General features: G+C 42.2%; 1 protein-coding gene across 29 annotated transcripts in view; it reads left to right on the top strand.

Annotated features, from left to right (window-relative positions):
• Positions 1-16,808, top strand: part of LOC105480028 (KIAA1217 ortholog) — a 910,528-nt gene that overhangs the window by 827,963 nt on the left and 65,757 nt on the right. For 28 of the 29 annotated variants that reach the window (XM_071070358.1, XM_071070357.1, XM_071070374.1 and 25 more), the window contains one exon: positions 8,377-9,209. In XM_071070358.1, the coding sequence (XP_070926459.1) occupies positions 8,377-9,209 (833 nt within the window). Of the gene's footprint in view, positions 1-1,001; positions 1,945-8,376; positions 9,210-16,808 lie in introns of those variants that run through there. The other variant, XM_071070368.1, reaches the window with a different exon arrangement.

Here is a 16,808-nt window from a genome sequence, read left to right as displayed (position 1 = left end):
AGAGAGACAGAGAGAGTTACTGCTCTGTTTCCTGGGGGACAGCCTGACCCCAGACCCTTCACAAACAGTCACTGGAACAAGCAACCCTGCCCGTAATAAGCAGGTAAAGAAGAATTATAAGAGCCATGTCTGTTAGCATACCTCACGCCATAAAACAGGGTCTTTGGGGGATGTGATAGGGGCAGCATCGCGGCGTAATCAGACAAGGGGGACCACCCCTCCATCCCCCTTCCTGGAACGTATGTGCTTGACCGAAGACACAAAACCTGCCTAATGTGTACCAGATTCATCAGAAACTGATAGTGTGTGCCTCCCATACTCTGGTGAGAAATAACAAACCCTTGCTGATTAGATTAAAAATCAAAACAAGAGCTTCCACATTCCTTCTACTGTTTTCCGACCTCTTAGGTGGCATCTGTTACAACCACTTCACCCAAATATCGTTCCTAGTGAGACATCTTAGAAGGGTGGCAATGTTACGTGCTCCATTTGCCCCCTTCTTTAATAACCACAAAGCGATTTGATGGCAGTAAACAGTTTTTTTAGCAAGCCTGCAAAGGACTGGATTTGAACTTGAAAGACGTCATGGAATTCTTTTGGTCAGCAAGAACAACCTCTAAAAACCTTAAAATGTTTTTAAAATGCACAGGCTGCCCAGAGTGTGGTAGTCGGGTGTGGCGTGAAGCCAGTGGGGCTTCCAGCCCAGTGTGTGGAGTTCCTTGTCACCGTATTCCCACTTGGATAGCTTTCGGTTCCACCCAGTCCCCAAGGGCCCAGAAAACATGATGGTGATCAGAGCCAGCCTGTGAGCGCAGGAGGTGCTTCCTTTCTCCCTGACCTTTTGCTAGCAGTGCATTAATTCCCGTCCTCCGCTGAGCTCTGCACAAGTCACTTCGTGTTGTGGACACGCACCTTCTTGTACCTGTTCCCCCGGAAGAGACCGGCTGTGCTGACAGCGGTTGTACCCAGAGGTCTCTGGGGATCGCCTGCCTCTCGTCCTTCATCTTGTTTAGGGTGGGGCAGAAGGGCTCTGGTTTCCTTTCCAGAATCCCTTCTGCACAGCCATGGTTTGCCCTCTCTATCTTTCCTTCTCATTTCAGATGTATTTTCCAGGGTGACTGCAGTTCCTTGCCCGGCTCTATGTAGGACTGATTAATGGCTGCTACCCAAAGTTCAGCTTGGTAAAACAGGGCTGGTTAATTAATAGACAGCTTCCTTATCTCCCTCATGTTTTCCCTCTAGTATTAAACCAGGGGAAGAGGCTTATGTTTCCTTCAGCTGTCAATTCCCAGACTTCAAGTCTGGTAGCAAACTGGGTGTTGGGTGCTGGTCTAGGTTTAAGTAGCACCTTTAAGTCAACAGAAAACTGATCTGAAAGTTGGTTCCTCTGGATTGAATATGTTGGGTTTTCTGACAGTTTCATTTCTCGGTGGCTGGTTGTTTGCCCTTTTTAATGATCCTGTTTGCCTTCGGTGAAATATATTTTGTAATATTTCCTTTGCTGTTAACCCATTTACCTAGGCCGTTTAAAGTTCCTTCACTGGTGTTTTCCCTGTAAGCAATTGTTGAAGGACTGAGTCACCCGTGAGGTAGCCTGTGGTTGGATGTGGGCTGAGGTTATTCAGTGACTAATTTCCAAGGGGAGGAGAAATTGACTTATCACGGGGAGGGTTACTTTTTATCCATGCCACTGTCAGCTTCTCTCTGAAAACTGGGTATTACAAAATGGTCTTTATTGGTTGTGAACACTCGAGCTGAGAAACATTTTAGGATCTCTGTGTCTTTTGTGATGATTTTGTCTCTGAAGAGGAAGCTGTCTAAAATATTCAAGTGTGGAACCAAGGATTTAGATGAAGCCAGCAAACAAAGGAATCATGTAATCAGGACCTGAGCGAATGTGCTTACTCACGGCATTAGGTACACAGGTGATTTCCTTAAGAAAAAGTAAGTGGCTTTAATTCTTTGAGGGTGAAAGAATGTCATAAGATTCCTTTTCAGTTTTCTCTGCTTACTTCACTGTGTGGTCTGATTGAGTGATATGTTTACAAATTCCAGACTTGGAAGGGTGGGGTTTGAAATACAACAAACTGTACATAATATTCCTTTTCCACGAGCTATATATATACACATACACACACACACACACACGCACGCATATATACATTTTAATACTCCACAGACATTATTACATGAGGCAGTTTCCCAAGATGATTTTAAACAAGTATCTTTTATACTAGGTTTTTTGTGTTTTCTGGAAACAATTTTAATATGTTGTTTCTTATCTTACCTTCAAGAAACTTCTGAATGAGTGATATTCGATTTGACTTATGGTACTTTTGGGAAATAAAATATAGCTACATGTAAGAATTTCTAACTCAGACTTCAGATCTTAATAGGAAATGGCCCCAGATACTTTCTGGTGTTTCGGAAGTATGGTGTAAACAGCATTTTGATCCGTGTGCAGTCTGTGGGCAGCGACATCAGCCTCTCAGCCTGCTATTATGATGAGGCTCTTGAAGAAACTACCCTCTTTCTAAGAACTGGAAGGACTCAAATAACAAAGAGACAATAGAGGTTTGGGCAGTGATGGAAAGAAGAAATGACAGTGCCTAACCGAGCAGATGAATGCGGTGGAACAGTCTTGTTCATACATTATATCTAGGGCAGGTGAATGAACATTTTCTGTGTCGGGGCTTAGGTGCACACGGCAAATAGGTATCTGTGTTGTATTCAGAAAAGGGGCTGAAAGAATCTTTATTTCTCTGTGTCGGTCATCTCTTTCTTGCTGTAAAATGAAATTGTTTAAAGCTTACATTATGACATTAGTGTTGAAATTCTGTGGGGAAAAAGTGTCAATGATAGAACATAGCTAGTTACTTTAAACTCACTAAGGGAAAAGAGATGATAAGATTAGTAGCATCAGAAAGATCAGTGGTAGAATAAGGGACTAAGATATATTAATGTGAATGGCAACTCTGTGTGTGTGTGTGTGTGTGTTGCTTATTTATTTTACTTGTCAGTTTAGTATAATTTTCTCCCACAAGGTCTGACTTTGAGTACCAGTGTAGGAAAAATCCAGTATGTATTTAATGCCATGTCTTTACTCATTAGCAAAGTAACAGTTAAAAACCAAAACAAAGTAAATCTGTGTTGGTGATAGATTCTAGGAAGATCTCTCCTTAGTAAGAACACCCGCATCAAAGGCTGGGTTTGTTTTAAATTGTGAATTATACAATCTTAACCATCATGCTGCTTTAGTCTATCAGATTCTGGAGTCTCCAAATGCTACTTTTTATTGTAAGTGTGACCTTGGAAATCACACTGAAGACTTGAAAACATCCCTCCAGTGATGTCCCCTTACCTTCCCCCACATCCTAAGAGCGGGTCGCCTTAGGCTGCTCCCCGTCTTTTATAGTAGGATTCCCAAGTTGTCTGATCGTAAGGGTTCATTCTAGTTGTGGTTTGAAAACAAATTTTCCCACTCTATAAAATGATCATTGTGTCATTTTTCTTCTTGGGCTCTATTTAGAGCCGAGGATGAAATACATGATCCTAGTTCTTTTTAAATCTCCGTTTTGGAAAGTCAGTCATAGCTTGGCAAACCAACATAAGAATTCTGCCAAGACTTCCAACATCTACGTCACCTGTGTTGATAGAGACATTCAACCTCAGATTACCAATTCTGTCATAACTGAATGTTTGTATTCAGTGCCACTGTGGACAACTCAGGTTGACGGTGACTCTTTTGATGACCCTTTTGGATGATGGCAAGATTATTTTGAAGTGGACAGGGCAGGGAAGACACACAGGATTAGCTCCAGATCCAGGATGCTGACTGTTCATGGCAAGCATCCATCCTCATTGGCTGAAGTCCCATTCTGGTTGGTTGGTGTCCCTGCCATACTGGATATTAGCTGTCAAATATTTCGACTATCACCGACATTTCCCACATGAATGCCCAATATAATGTATTAGAATTACTTTAAGTTAATTGTTATATTTCTTTCTAATCTCATCTACACATACCACTAGAAAATCTAATGAGATATTCTTTCTAATTAGATCTTTAAGTGTTTCATTTTAAAGGTTATTTATATATCTTCTAACCACTTTTTGCACGTCACCAAGCGTGTTTTTAAAATACCTATGTAAATACCTTTGCTGTTTTCAAAGACATGTACTCAACTTTTTATGAATTTAAATAAATTTTACATTTTCTTTTTACTAATATTCTTTATCCTTCTGGACAGTTCTATACTCCCTGGAATATTTTATTTTATTTTATTTTATTTTATTTTACTTTATTTTATTTGAGACAGAGAGTCTTGCTGTGTTGCCCAGGTTGGAGTACTGTGGTGCATTCTTGGCTCACTGCAACCCCTGCCTCCTACGCTCAAGCAATTCTTGTGCCTCAGTCTCCTGAGAAGCTGGATTGCAGGCACATGCACCACGCCTGGCTAATTTTTGTATTTTTTGTAGAGATGGGGTTTCGCCATGTTGCCCAAGCTGGTCTCAAACTCCTGGCCTCAAGTGATCTGCCCACCTCAGCCTCCCAAAATGTTGGGATTATAGGCATGAGCCACTGCACCCAGCCCCTAGAATCTTAATGTCTCTTTTTATATTCCTGCCAAAAAGAGGAAAGTTTCTGCTGATTAATTGAGGTCATAGTCCCCCAGATCAAGATGTATTCTGAAGGTGGCTAAGGAAGGAAAAGAGAACAGGGAATAGTGATTGACCTAGTTAGGACTGTTGTTCATACAAAGTGGCTTCTAGATATTTTATTGATTGATTGAGACGGAGTCTCACTTTGTCACCCAGGCTGGAGTGCAGTGGTGTTATCTCGGCTCACTGCAACCTCCGCCTCCTGGGTTCAAGCAATTCTCCTGCCTCAGCCTCCCGAGTAGCTGGGACTACAGGCGCACGCCACCATGCCCAGCTAATTTTTATATTTTTAGTAGAGAGGGGGTTTTGCCATGTTAGCCAGGCTGGTCTTGAACTCCTGACCTCAGATGATCCACCTGCCTCGGCCTCCCAAAATGCTGGGATTACAGGCCTGAGCCACTGTGCCCAGACAGTTCTACATATTTTAAATATTTTTCTGGAATTAATAACAATAATGACAACAGTACCTACCATTTGTTGTATGTGATTTGCCTTGGACACCATGTAATGCTTTATAAACAGTGGCATGTTTGAGTCGATGTGATGAATTTATCTCGATGTTGGTTTTGGTTGGTTATTGCATTGTGTAATCTGATTATGTGGGGAATTTGCCCAGATATCCGCTGCTCACTGAGCCAGTCCCTCCTGTATTTTATGACCTGTGAAGCCCTGTGCTGCTTCCTGCTGAGCCATACATTGCTTTTTATTGGGCTCTGAATTGTGAAGGCAGAGTGAGAGAGGTATTTACAGAGGATCCGTGTTGCTCTCCTGCAAAACCTGTGTCACGGGGTTGCTCAGCCTCCCTGGAATGAGCATCAATCAGGTGTATTATCACACAGTGACCTTGGGACTGTCCCTTCTGGTCTAAAGCACTGAGCATCTGAGTCATGAGGGTGTCCAGTGAGCAGGGAGGACCTCATGGGCTGGAGCATCAGGGCAGGGGCCATGCAGAGCAGACGCACCTGGAGCCTGACCACAAACCTAGGTATGGATCCACAAGAACTAGGACATGAGGAGAGAGACCTTGGACAGCATCAGCATATCACAAGTTAGGTTTAGGGAAGGGAGAACAGATCAGCCTATCATAGTGGGAGCTCTGTGTGTGCGTCTTGGGAGGGGAATAAGGGGGAAGTGGAGATAAAATTGTGATTGTGAGGGAGGAGTCTGCAAACTCCAGGGGGCCCAGAAATAGCCCCTACAGGAGCCAAGAGGTCAATTCTGCAGTGCCCAGGTCCTGTATTCAAAAAGGGCTCCATTTTGTTGCTACATATTCACACCTTATTTGCACTTCTCATTGGTCACTTTCATTATGAAATCCACTTCTCTATGTATAACTCACAGGGCAGGGATTCTACACTGCTGGATCATTCCAGGAACAAGATTAGGAAGCCATGGGAGTCCCACTGGTTGTTCCTGCATTAGCATCTACGAAGTTTAAGAAAGAAGGTGCCCTCTCCATGGCGCTTGGGAGTTTCCCTGGAGCTTGGGGCTTGTTTAGAACTACATCCTAGAATAATGCCAGGCATTTACCAAGTGCTTGGTAAATACCCTTTACTACATGCAATGAGTTTTTATGATAAAGAAGCAGTTAGTTTGTATCCTGTGCATTAGGCTCTGTTTCATTTTCAACCTTCTCCTGGTGCCTCTACTATCCCTACTCTCATCTGCGTCACCCACATCATGGGGTCTCTTGGCTGCTAATCTTGGTTCTTGCCATTTGAGCCCCCACCTCGCTCCTCAGGTCCCTACCTCATCCACCCTCCATCCATTTATACCCTTCTTGTCTGTCACATCTCCTGGAAGTCAGGATAGGGACTGTGGGCTCCTGTGACCTCACCAATAGAACTTGAAGAATGGGTGGAGCTTGTCTCTCCTTCCCTCAGTTATTTGGAGAATCTCAGTGGGCATTTCCCCGTGGCACCTTGACCAAAGCAAAAATATATGAAATCATCATATCCTGAATTAGTTTGTATTTTTCATTCTACTCCGTTGCTAAACACAGTAGCATAGTTGCAAATTACAGTTGACCATTGAACAAGGTGGGAGTTAGGGATGCTAACTGCCCACACACAGTAAAACAATAAAATAAAAAATCTGTGTAGAGCAGGCACAGTGGCTCATGCCTATAATCCCAGCACTGTGGGAGGCCGAGGCAGGCAGATCACCTGAGGTCAGGAGTTCGAGACCGGCCGGGCCAACATGATGAAACCCAGTCTGTACTAAAAATATAAAAATTAGCTGGGCATGGTGGCCCACACCTGTAATCCCAGCTATTTGAGAAGCTGAGGTAGGAGAATCACTTGAACCCAGGAGGCAGAGATTACAGTGAGTGAGCTGAGATCACGTCACTGCATTCCACGCTGGGAGACAGAGCAAGACTCCATCTAAAAAAAAAAAATTCGCGCAGAACTTTTACCTCCCCACAAACTTAACTACTTACAGCCTACTGCTGACCAGAATACTTACAGATGACATGAATAGTCGATTAACACATAGTTTGTATGTTATATATATTATATACTATATTCACACAATAAAGTAAGCTGGATAAAAGCAAATGTTCTTAAGTAAACCATAAGGAAGAAAAAAAATCTGTTTCCTGTTTATTAAGTGGAAGTGGATCATCATAAAAGTCTTCATCCTCATCAACTTCATGTTGAATAGGTGAGAAGGAGGAAGAGAAGGGCCTGGCCTTGCTCTCTCAGGAGTAGCAGGGGAAGAAGGATATCTGTGAATAAGTCGACCCGCACAGTTCAAAATTGTATTCTTCAAGGGTCCACTGCCATGGTACTCTTATTGCTTCATTATTTCCTTCCAGCCTTTCGGTGCTGATTTATCATAGGCTCAAGTGAAGAGTTGGTGAATGAATGAAACTTACCTTCCAGGTTTTCCTCCATGTATCTCCTTTCCCCCTGCTCATCTCCCTAGATTGTATCCACTTGGAAAGATGGGAAACATGGTTACTATTTCCCAGGGCTAAAGGTAGAAAAATGTGCTCAGGACAAGTTTTAGAAGAGGCAACGTTAGCACTATTGATACACTAGACCTGCATTTATTAAGCAGCGTCTCTAAGAAGCTGTGACATTAAAATTTAAGCCACCACACTATTTTTTCCTGAAACCCCACAAAATTGCACTCTTCATCAGGTGTATTCATTTCTTGTGGTTGCTGTAACAAGTTACCATAAATTTAGTGGCTCAAAACGCCATAATTTTTTAAAACACCATAGATGTATCATTTTACTTTTATGGAGATCAGAAGTCCCAAGTGGATTTTGCACATCAATATCAATGTGTCAGCAGGATCACCCTCCCTCTGGAGGCTCCAGAGCGGGATCCATTTCCTCACCTTTTCCAGCTTCTGGGAGCTGCCCACATTCCTTGGCTCATGGCCCCTTCTCATAGCACCTTCCAAACTCTTCTAACTCGACTTATCATCATAGATCTCCCCTGGAGCTGATTTCTCTGCCTCCCTCCTACACGTATAAAGACCCTTGTGATTGCCTCGAGTCCACCAGGATAAAGATCTCCCATCTCACCATCCTTAGCTCCACCCCATCTGCAAAGCCTCTTCTGCCATGTAGGGAAACATATTTACAGATTCCAGGATGAGGGTGTGTACATCTTGCAGCGGAAGCCACACAGTTACACACTGAGACTTCTCTTGAAACATGAGTATCAAAGTCAACTTTCTAATCCTTTGTTTTCTTTTCAGATGCAGAGAGAACTTGTTTATGCAAGAGGAGATGGCCCTGGGGCCTCTCGCCCCGGATCTACTGCTCATCCACCCCATGCAATTCCAAATTCCCCACCGTCTACTCCGGTGCCCCATTCCATGCCCCCCTCCCCATCCAGAATTCCTTATGGGGGCACCCGCTCCATGGTTGTTCCTGGCAATGCCACCATCCCCAGGGACAGAATCTCCAGCCTGCCAGTCTCCAGACCCATCTCTCCAAGCCCAAGCGCCATTTTAGAAAGAAGAGATGTCAAGCCGGATGAAGACATGAGTGGCAAAAACATCGCAATGTACAGAAATGAGGGTTTCTATGCTGATCCTTACCTTTATCACGAGGGACGGATGAGCATAGCCTCATCCCATGGTGGACACCCACTGGATGTCCCTGACCACATCATTGCATATCACCGCACCGCCATCCGGTCAGCGAGTGCTTATTGTAACCCTTCAATGCAAGCAGAAATGCATATGGAACAATCACTGTACAGACAGAAATCAAGGAAATATCCAGATAGCCATTTGCCTACACTGGGCTCCAAAACGCCGCCTGCCTCTCCTCACAGAGTCAGTGACCTGAGGATGATAGACATGCATGCTCACTATAATGCCCACGGGCCGCCTCACACCATGCAGCCAGACCGGGCCTCACCGAGCCGCCAGGCCTTTAAAAAGGAGCCAGGCACCTTGGTGTATATAGAAAAGCCACGGAGCACTGCAGGATTATCCAGCCTTGTGGACCTTGGCCCTCCTCTAGTGGAGAAGCAAGTTTTTGCTTACAGCACGGCAACGATACCCAAAGACAGAGAGACCAGGTAAGGTGCAGTGAGGGTGACCGAGGGTGGTACCTGGGCCCATGTGTCACTATGGGCTGCTCTACAGGGGTCAAACCGACAGAATAAATGTCTGAGCACCCATCTCTGCAACATGCCCTGTGGATGCTGTAGGGGTTACAGAGTGGTGTCAAAGCCACCGTTGTCTGCAAAGAGTTTCTAAACTGGCAGAGGTTACAGCCATGAAGCCATGTTCAAGAAGACAGGTGCACCAACAATAGTAATCAGTTCCTTGTGCCTCTGGAGCATGCATCTAACAGCATTATCGTTTGTATAAATCTGAATAATTTGGAAGAAAATTGTCATTAGCAGAAGCCCGATGAAAAGATCAAAAGGTCATAATAATTGATCTGCTACTGCTGAAAATAAGGAGTGGTTTTCAGTTTTAACTGTTGGAAATAGCAGTTTGTGTTTTTCCTTGTGGAATACGATTTTGTGTTCTCATCTGGTTGTGGGAAGTGGAAAGAATGTGTCTATTTTTTAAGAGGATAAAAATCTGAATTTGCATGAAAATGGAATGGCTTAGATTTAATACTTATCTAGGAGTGGTGCTGAAATCAGCAAAATTTTTCTAGTGAAAGACTCTCTGGGGATTTGAATTTCTTTTTAAATAGATATATTTTATAATTTACCAGTTCAGATGCTTCCTACTCTATCTTGAAAACCTTCCAAAGTTCATATAGTAATAGAAAAGCTAATTTTGATAAAGGAAATTTCTCTAGCCTGAATTCGTTGAAAGAAGTCAACAAAATAATCATAAAAATCTAGCCAAAGAAATTGAGTCCAAAAGATGTGTAAGCATGCTGCTACCTATTGTTATATATGAATTAAAGGGTATGAAAAATAAGATGTCCAGGCCGGGTGCGGTGGGTCATGCCTGTAATCCCTGCATTTTGGGAGGCCAAGGCGGGTGGATCACCTGAAGTCAGGGGTTCTAGACCAGCCTGGCCAACATGGTGAAACCCCGTCTCTACTAAAAATACAAAAATTAGCCAGGCATGGTGGCAGGCACTTGTAATCCCAGCTACTCGGGAGGCTGAGGCAGGAGAATCACTTGAACCTGGGAGGCGGAGGTTGCAGTGAGCTGAGATCACGCCATTGCATTCCAGCCTGGGCAACAAGAGTGAGACTTCGTGTCAAAAAGAAAAAAGACAAATAAGATGTCCAGATACTCAGTTATTCAATACCTTATTAGAACCACTGCTTCTCACTAAACAATGTCAATATCACTTACTGTTACATACCATATAAAAAGAAGGCCAAAATTGTGAGTGGAATGTGACCTGTCTACCTTACTATTTTCACACACAAGTCAGAAAGTCCTGAAGTCCTCTTTAGCACAGTTTTATTATGAAAGGGCAATCCCTTCTTATTTATTCAGTTACTGGGAATATCATAGCAGAAAGATTTCAGGAGATGGAAAGAGAATGAACATGAAAGTTTTGGGATCATTAATGAAACAAAAAGTTCTACCTCTCTCATGTAGTTAGAATAACAACAACAGTGACTGGCTTGATGATGCAGGACTAAGAAAATATAAGAATTAGAAAATAGTATTCATTCTCTCCTTTTCGAAGTCTTCATGAAGTGAAATTCTAAGCATCAAAGAAAGGGACTCTTCCCATCACTACAGACAGCTAAAGGGTATAGGATAAATATTTGTAGCGGTTCATTGGAGCAAACCATTGTGACATCTGGAGAGGAATCTACCAAGATGTGCCATAAGTCTTGGAAGCCTGTGCTGCATACTTTACAGAAAGGATAACACACCTGTCCCCTTTGGTGGGCCGTGAGGTGCTGGTTGGAAAATGGTATGTCACTGAGGGGATGGAACTGACAGGAGCAAGAATTTAGTCCAGGAAACTGTAAAAACAATCTGTCTCCTGCATATAATGTTGAGAGCCAGAATCCATCCTCCCCATCATCCCCCTGCCTCCCACACTGACCTGTTGTAGATGGAAGAGCATCAGGAGTTGATTTTGCCATGATCATAGTGAACTGTTTCCACCCTGGTTCTTGGATGGTAAAAACCTGAATTTGCATGAAGGTAGATTAGTTTAGATGTAATATTCTTTTGGGAGTAGTGCTGAAATTATCAAAATTTTTGGCCAACCAAAGATGGTGTACGCCTTCTTTCTAGAACCTAGCTCAGTGTCACCCATGTAATTACCACACATACACAACTTAATGTACATCCTTGAGCCTCACTTTTCAAGAGATTTAGTTACGGAGAGAAAAAAACAAACCCTCTGCTGACCTGTGGAGTCATCTCTGTATGGGATCAAAGTCTTGAAGGATTTTAGCTTTTGGTGCTGTGGGTATTCTTTTAGAGCCTCCACTCCCTTTTTTTAAAAAAGATCTGCCAACCTCAGACACTTCCATTTTGTAAAATTTCAGAAAATTCTATGGACTTGAGTTTTACATGTTAGAGAATCTTTTTAGAAAATCTAAATTATTCTCTTACCAGTTTAACAAATATAAGAAAAACTGACTAAACAGATGAATATTCACCTAAAATATACTGTCATTATCACCACTGTGTTCTGACGTATGATTGTAGTTATGAATGTAATGTTACATGTTCACATTTTTCGTTCCCCATAATGTGAAATAGCAGAGGAAGAATTTTATCTCATACATCTTGCCAAGGTGACTCCCCACCTGTAATCAGCTTATCTCCAGAGGGTGGAATTGGAGTGCTTGGTTATATGTGGGCTAGTTAGATTCTCTTTTCCTAGAAACCTGCACATAGACACACAGACACGCAGAGACACACACATACCACATGGACACACAAAGACACAGACACATGACACACACGAAACAGACACACGTACACATACCCCCACACAGACACATACACACACACACTCTCTCTCTGTCTGTCTACATTTAGAGTCACTATTGCTGAAAGACCTAAACACTCCCTGCTAACTCCACTCAGACACATGTCAAAGGTGAAGAATAATTCTCTGGTCAAAAGAACTTGAGTCTGGAACTTTTGTCCTCAGCACTCCTATGTGCTTCCCCCATTGTTTCTTACATGGACAAAGTAACAAGGGTGGAGCTCATGCCATACTTCCTCCTCCAAGGACAGCTCAGAATCTGGCCCTGAACTCTTTTAGATATCTTGGTAACTAGGCTGACATGTAGCATTCCTGGGGGATGTGTAGGAAGGAGGTGAATGGCACCTATCATTTGTTGAGAGCCTTTTATGAGCCAAGCACTATGCGAAGTGGTTTCTGTACATTATATGATGTAATCATCATGACAACCCAGTGAGGTATGTACTATCGTCATCTGCATTTCACAGATGCAGAAACTGAGGCTCAGAGAGGTTAAGTAACTTGCCCGAGGCCGCAAAGCCAGTAAGTGGCATAAAATGTCCAGGACTATTAAAGAATTCTACATATTCCATACTGTTTACCACTGTGCACTATTCTGCCTTGCAAATGTGAACTGTAAGGCCCACCTTCACACAACAGAGAAGTTAATTCAGGAGTGAATTCTAAACATTTTAACCAGAATTCTTCAAAAATTGTTTCAGGACTACATGCTAAGTAACTGCTCCTAAAGGATATTTACAATCATAAACACAGAATTTGCATAATTATGCTGCTAAATATATACATGCCATTTTAAATATAACTGCCCTAGCTAGTATATTAGCACAATTATGCAGAAATAGGGGAAGAAAGAGGACAACGTTCTTGGTATACTTCATTTATTCAATGCATCTGAGTACTATGTCAAAGAAAAATGTTAAAAACAGGAACATCAGAAACAATTACTGAAGCACAAAATTATAGTCCATTGTCTCATCTATGCCATGATGTTATTTAGAAATACTTAATCTGTGTAAGTATTGTTAAAGTTTTCAACCCCTTAAAGCTTAACTTCATGAGCACAGGGTCCTATAAAGAACCAATCCAATTTCTGTTGCAATTTCATAATATTAAAAAGCAAATACATCTGAGAGTGTTTTTCATACGAGACTCTCAAGTAACATTTTACATCAAAGATGTGAAGCTGCAAAAACACAGGAGGGAGGCTGAGAAATCGGTGGCTGTGCTTTCTGTTGGCACCGCTGGGTTCCTATGCTGTTCTGAAGAACACTTCAATATAATAGTCCAAATAACTGCGGGACATTAGAAATCAGAGGGAAAAATTCTTCCTTCCACATTCATACTTTGAAGACATCCAGTGGTAGCTTTTTGAAGGAACATGATTTGGTAACAGCTCTGTTGACTTGAAAATAGCTCGCTCAAGACTAAGTAATTGAGTCTTGAGTCTTATATTTAGTCACATACCTTGTGCTAATGAATTTGGCATCTCTTTCTTTCTAAAGATGCTTCAGTGAGCACCTAGTAATAATAAATTGCATCTAGAATATCTGGAGAACACAGTGTCTATGGAATAACATTCACATGATGGTAGGGTTCTGCTCCCAGGAATACCAGGGACTTTGGGGTATAGTGACAGATCATAGCTGCCTTTGACTTTCAGAACAGCCATTCTAGTGTCTGAGCTTCTATAAAAGAAAGCAATCTCGAGTGATGAAGTGATTGTACCCAAGTGACTTCCATTCAGCTAGGACTCCAAGTAGAGAATAGTCCTAGTGACTAGGAGAGACTGCCCAAGGAGACCATGTGTGACAAATGGCTTAGTGCCCGAGGCTCTGTCTTCTCTAGGTTGTAAAATTACTTCATTAAACAACATCATTATTTCTATTCATGGCACATAAAACAGCCCTTAAGAATTGTAAAATTCTAGGACATTTATGTTTTGCTATTTTCTATTTGTAGTTTGGATCATATACTGTAATGTAAAATACCTTTAGTGAAATAACACTCAAAATCCAGGAGTGCTCATTGCAAAGTGACTACCTTGCCTTCGAAATGTATAATGGATTCCTCCAAATTGATTTTTCAGGACACAGTAAACTTGAACTGAGATTGTATTTTTACACTATTCTATACCTAGAGCAGCTACATTCAACAAATTAGTATAGAGTTACACTAGGAAGAAAAATTTTGCCCATTCTGAGCACCTATAGCTACAGAAAAGCAAGCAACTTGAGTTTCTGTTATGATTTTTGAGACATGCTAGACTTAGCAGAACCTTCAATGTACAGAAGGAAGCCCACATGGCAACTGGCAGCTTGTGTCTACTTTTAATCATTTCACATCACTTTCTCGTTTTATGAGAGTTCAGTGTTACTGTGTTGATAACTTTTAGGGGTGAGATGGATCCTTGGTTAAACAGTTAATCAAATGCAAGTCTAAATTTGGATTTATGTCATTGAAAAATGTTCACTATGACTGGAAGACCTTTGAATATTTCCTAAACCATGCTTTATTCTCCTAGAGGACAGTCAGATTGAATGATGGGAAAAGAAGGATTAATTGTTTTCCTTTCTTGCTGGTATAGTAAAAAGTGAGCCACATCAGAGATATCCTAAGTAGTTAGACTTAGCATCTCGGTAAAGCAGAGTTTCTTAACCTCTGCACTGTTGACAGTTAGGGCCTGATAATTTGCTATAGGGGGCTGTCCTGTGCATTGTAGGATGTTGTCTTAGTCCATTCTGTGTTGCTATAAAAATACCTGAGACTGGGTACTTTGTAAAGAGAAGACGCTTATTTAGCTCATGGTTCTAGAGGCTGAGAAGTTCTAGGACATGGCCCTGGCTTCTGGCAAGGCCTTTTGTGCTGCATCATAGCATGGCAGTGGAGGTCAAGGGAGAAGTGGACTCAGGCAAAGAGGGAGAAACCTGAGGGGGATCTGGTTTCATAACAACTCACTCTCAGGGGAACAAATTCATTACTGAGAGAATGAATCCAATCTCTCAAGAGTGAGAGCGAGAAATCACTCACTACCTTGAGAACAGCGAGAGGCCCTTCGTGAGGGATCCGCCACTATAACCCAAACACCTTCCACTAGGCCCAACCTCCCAGCACTGCCACACAGGGGATCACATTTCAACATGAGTTTTAGTTGGGACAAACCATGTCCAAACCAAACCATAGCAGATGTTTAGCAGCATCTCTGGCCTCTACCCACTGGAAGCCAGTAGCAAATACCAACCACCAATCCTGCCCTAGCCAGGAAAATCAAAGACATCTCTAGATGTTGTAATGCCCTGCCCAGGGGGTGCAAAATGCCCCAGCTCAGAAACGTTGCTCTAAAGGAAATTTGAACTTTTTCTACTTTTAATAAAATAGAGAAATGAAAGAATACCCCATGTTCAAGCAATGTAAATGGTGACATTCGTAAGGCAAGGACCAGGACAGTTATTACCTCCATTCTGCCCTCTTCCTTTTGATAAAGCAACTCATTATTGATAGAACTTGCTATGACTACCTTCGGGTCAATCAATATGCTCATCAACCAAACTTGTAATGGACTTCCAAGCCAGAGTGCCTGGGTTCAAATCCCAGTTCTAACACTTGCTAGCAGCTGGGACCTTTGACAGAATACCACATCTTGCACTGCCTCCATTTGCTCCTCTGTGACATAGAGATTATAACAGTATCTACCCCATAGGATGCAACAACTCATTGCAGTTCAGTGTGTTATGCCAGCCTGGGATATACTAAGTGGTCAAGAGTTTCTAGTCTGAGCAAAGTACTCTAGTAAGTACTACTAAACAGGAATGTAAATACACAGAGTTGGCTAGGATGAGGAACTGCCCGAAGAAGCAGGGAGAGACATTTTTTAATATAATATCAGAAAACACATAAAGGGAGTAAGGGTAAGAGAATTAAACTAAATGTGAACACAGCATAGAATGCGCTGGGCTTACAGATCCAAATTAGAATGTTTAGAGTATCAGAGCTGCTTTTAAGTTCATTTCAGGAAAGCAGTCAGGGTTGCACATCTGCTTAGGTCCAGGGGCAAAAATTCAAGCTAGGTTCAGGGCATCCTTTTAAAACTGCATCTGAGCTATAAGACTGAAGGTAAAGACAGCTAAACCAGGTATGCATGAAATCATTAGGTTATCTGTTTTGATGCCTAATAGTGCCTGACTGATTCAGCTCTTGTCTGAATTGCTTTTTCATGTAGCTGTAATTGTGAATCAATAAATGTTTATCGAGCTGCTCTTACATGCTTAGCTGTGGACTGGATGATTTGCTGCATACAAAGAAACTGAGATATGGTTCCTGTACACCAGGAACATGAACCATGAAGACAGTCATAAAATATTAAAAGCTTAATATAAACATATAAGCTTTGTCACAGTTGAGTACAGGAAGCTTCTGAGTTACAAACGCCTACTGAATACCTGTTTTTGAGAAACAACCACAATCATAGAATTTCACACTTGATATTTCTTTTGGCTTTGGTGATGCCCAGGGATGCTCTTCTTGTCACATCCAGAGTGACAATATCTCCTTGTGAGTCAGGGAGGAGAGAAGGGGACATGCCAAGTCACATGCCACCCCCAGAGGCTTGAACTCCAGAGAAAGATCTCTTCCCAGCTTCCGAAAGTCCAGCTTGGAAGTCAGGACACGTTTTCCTTGAAAACAATGAGGAACAACGACAGGGCTAATAATACATTGTAGGTTAAAGAGGCTTCCGTGG

Source organism: Macaca nemestrina, chromosome 9 (assembly GCF_043159975.1).
Source record: "Macaca nemestrina isolate mMacNem1 chromosome 9, mMacNem.hap1, whole genome shotgun sequence".
NCBI classification, from domain to species: domain Eukaryota; kingdom Metazoa; phylum Chordata; class Mammalia; order Primates; family Cercopithecidae; genus Macaca; species Macaca nemestrina.
This window is presented reverse-complemented; position numbering and strand designations above follow the sequence as displayed.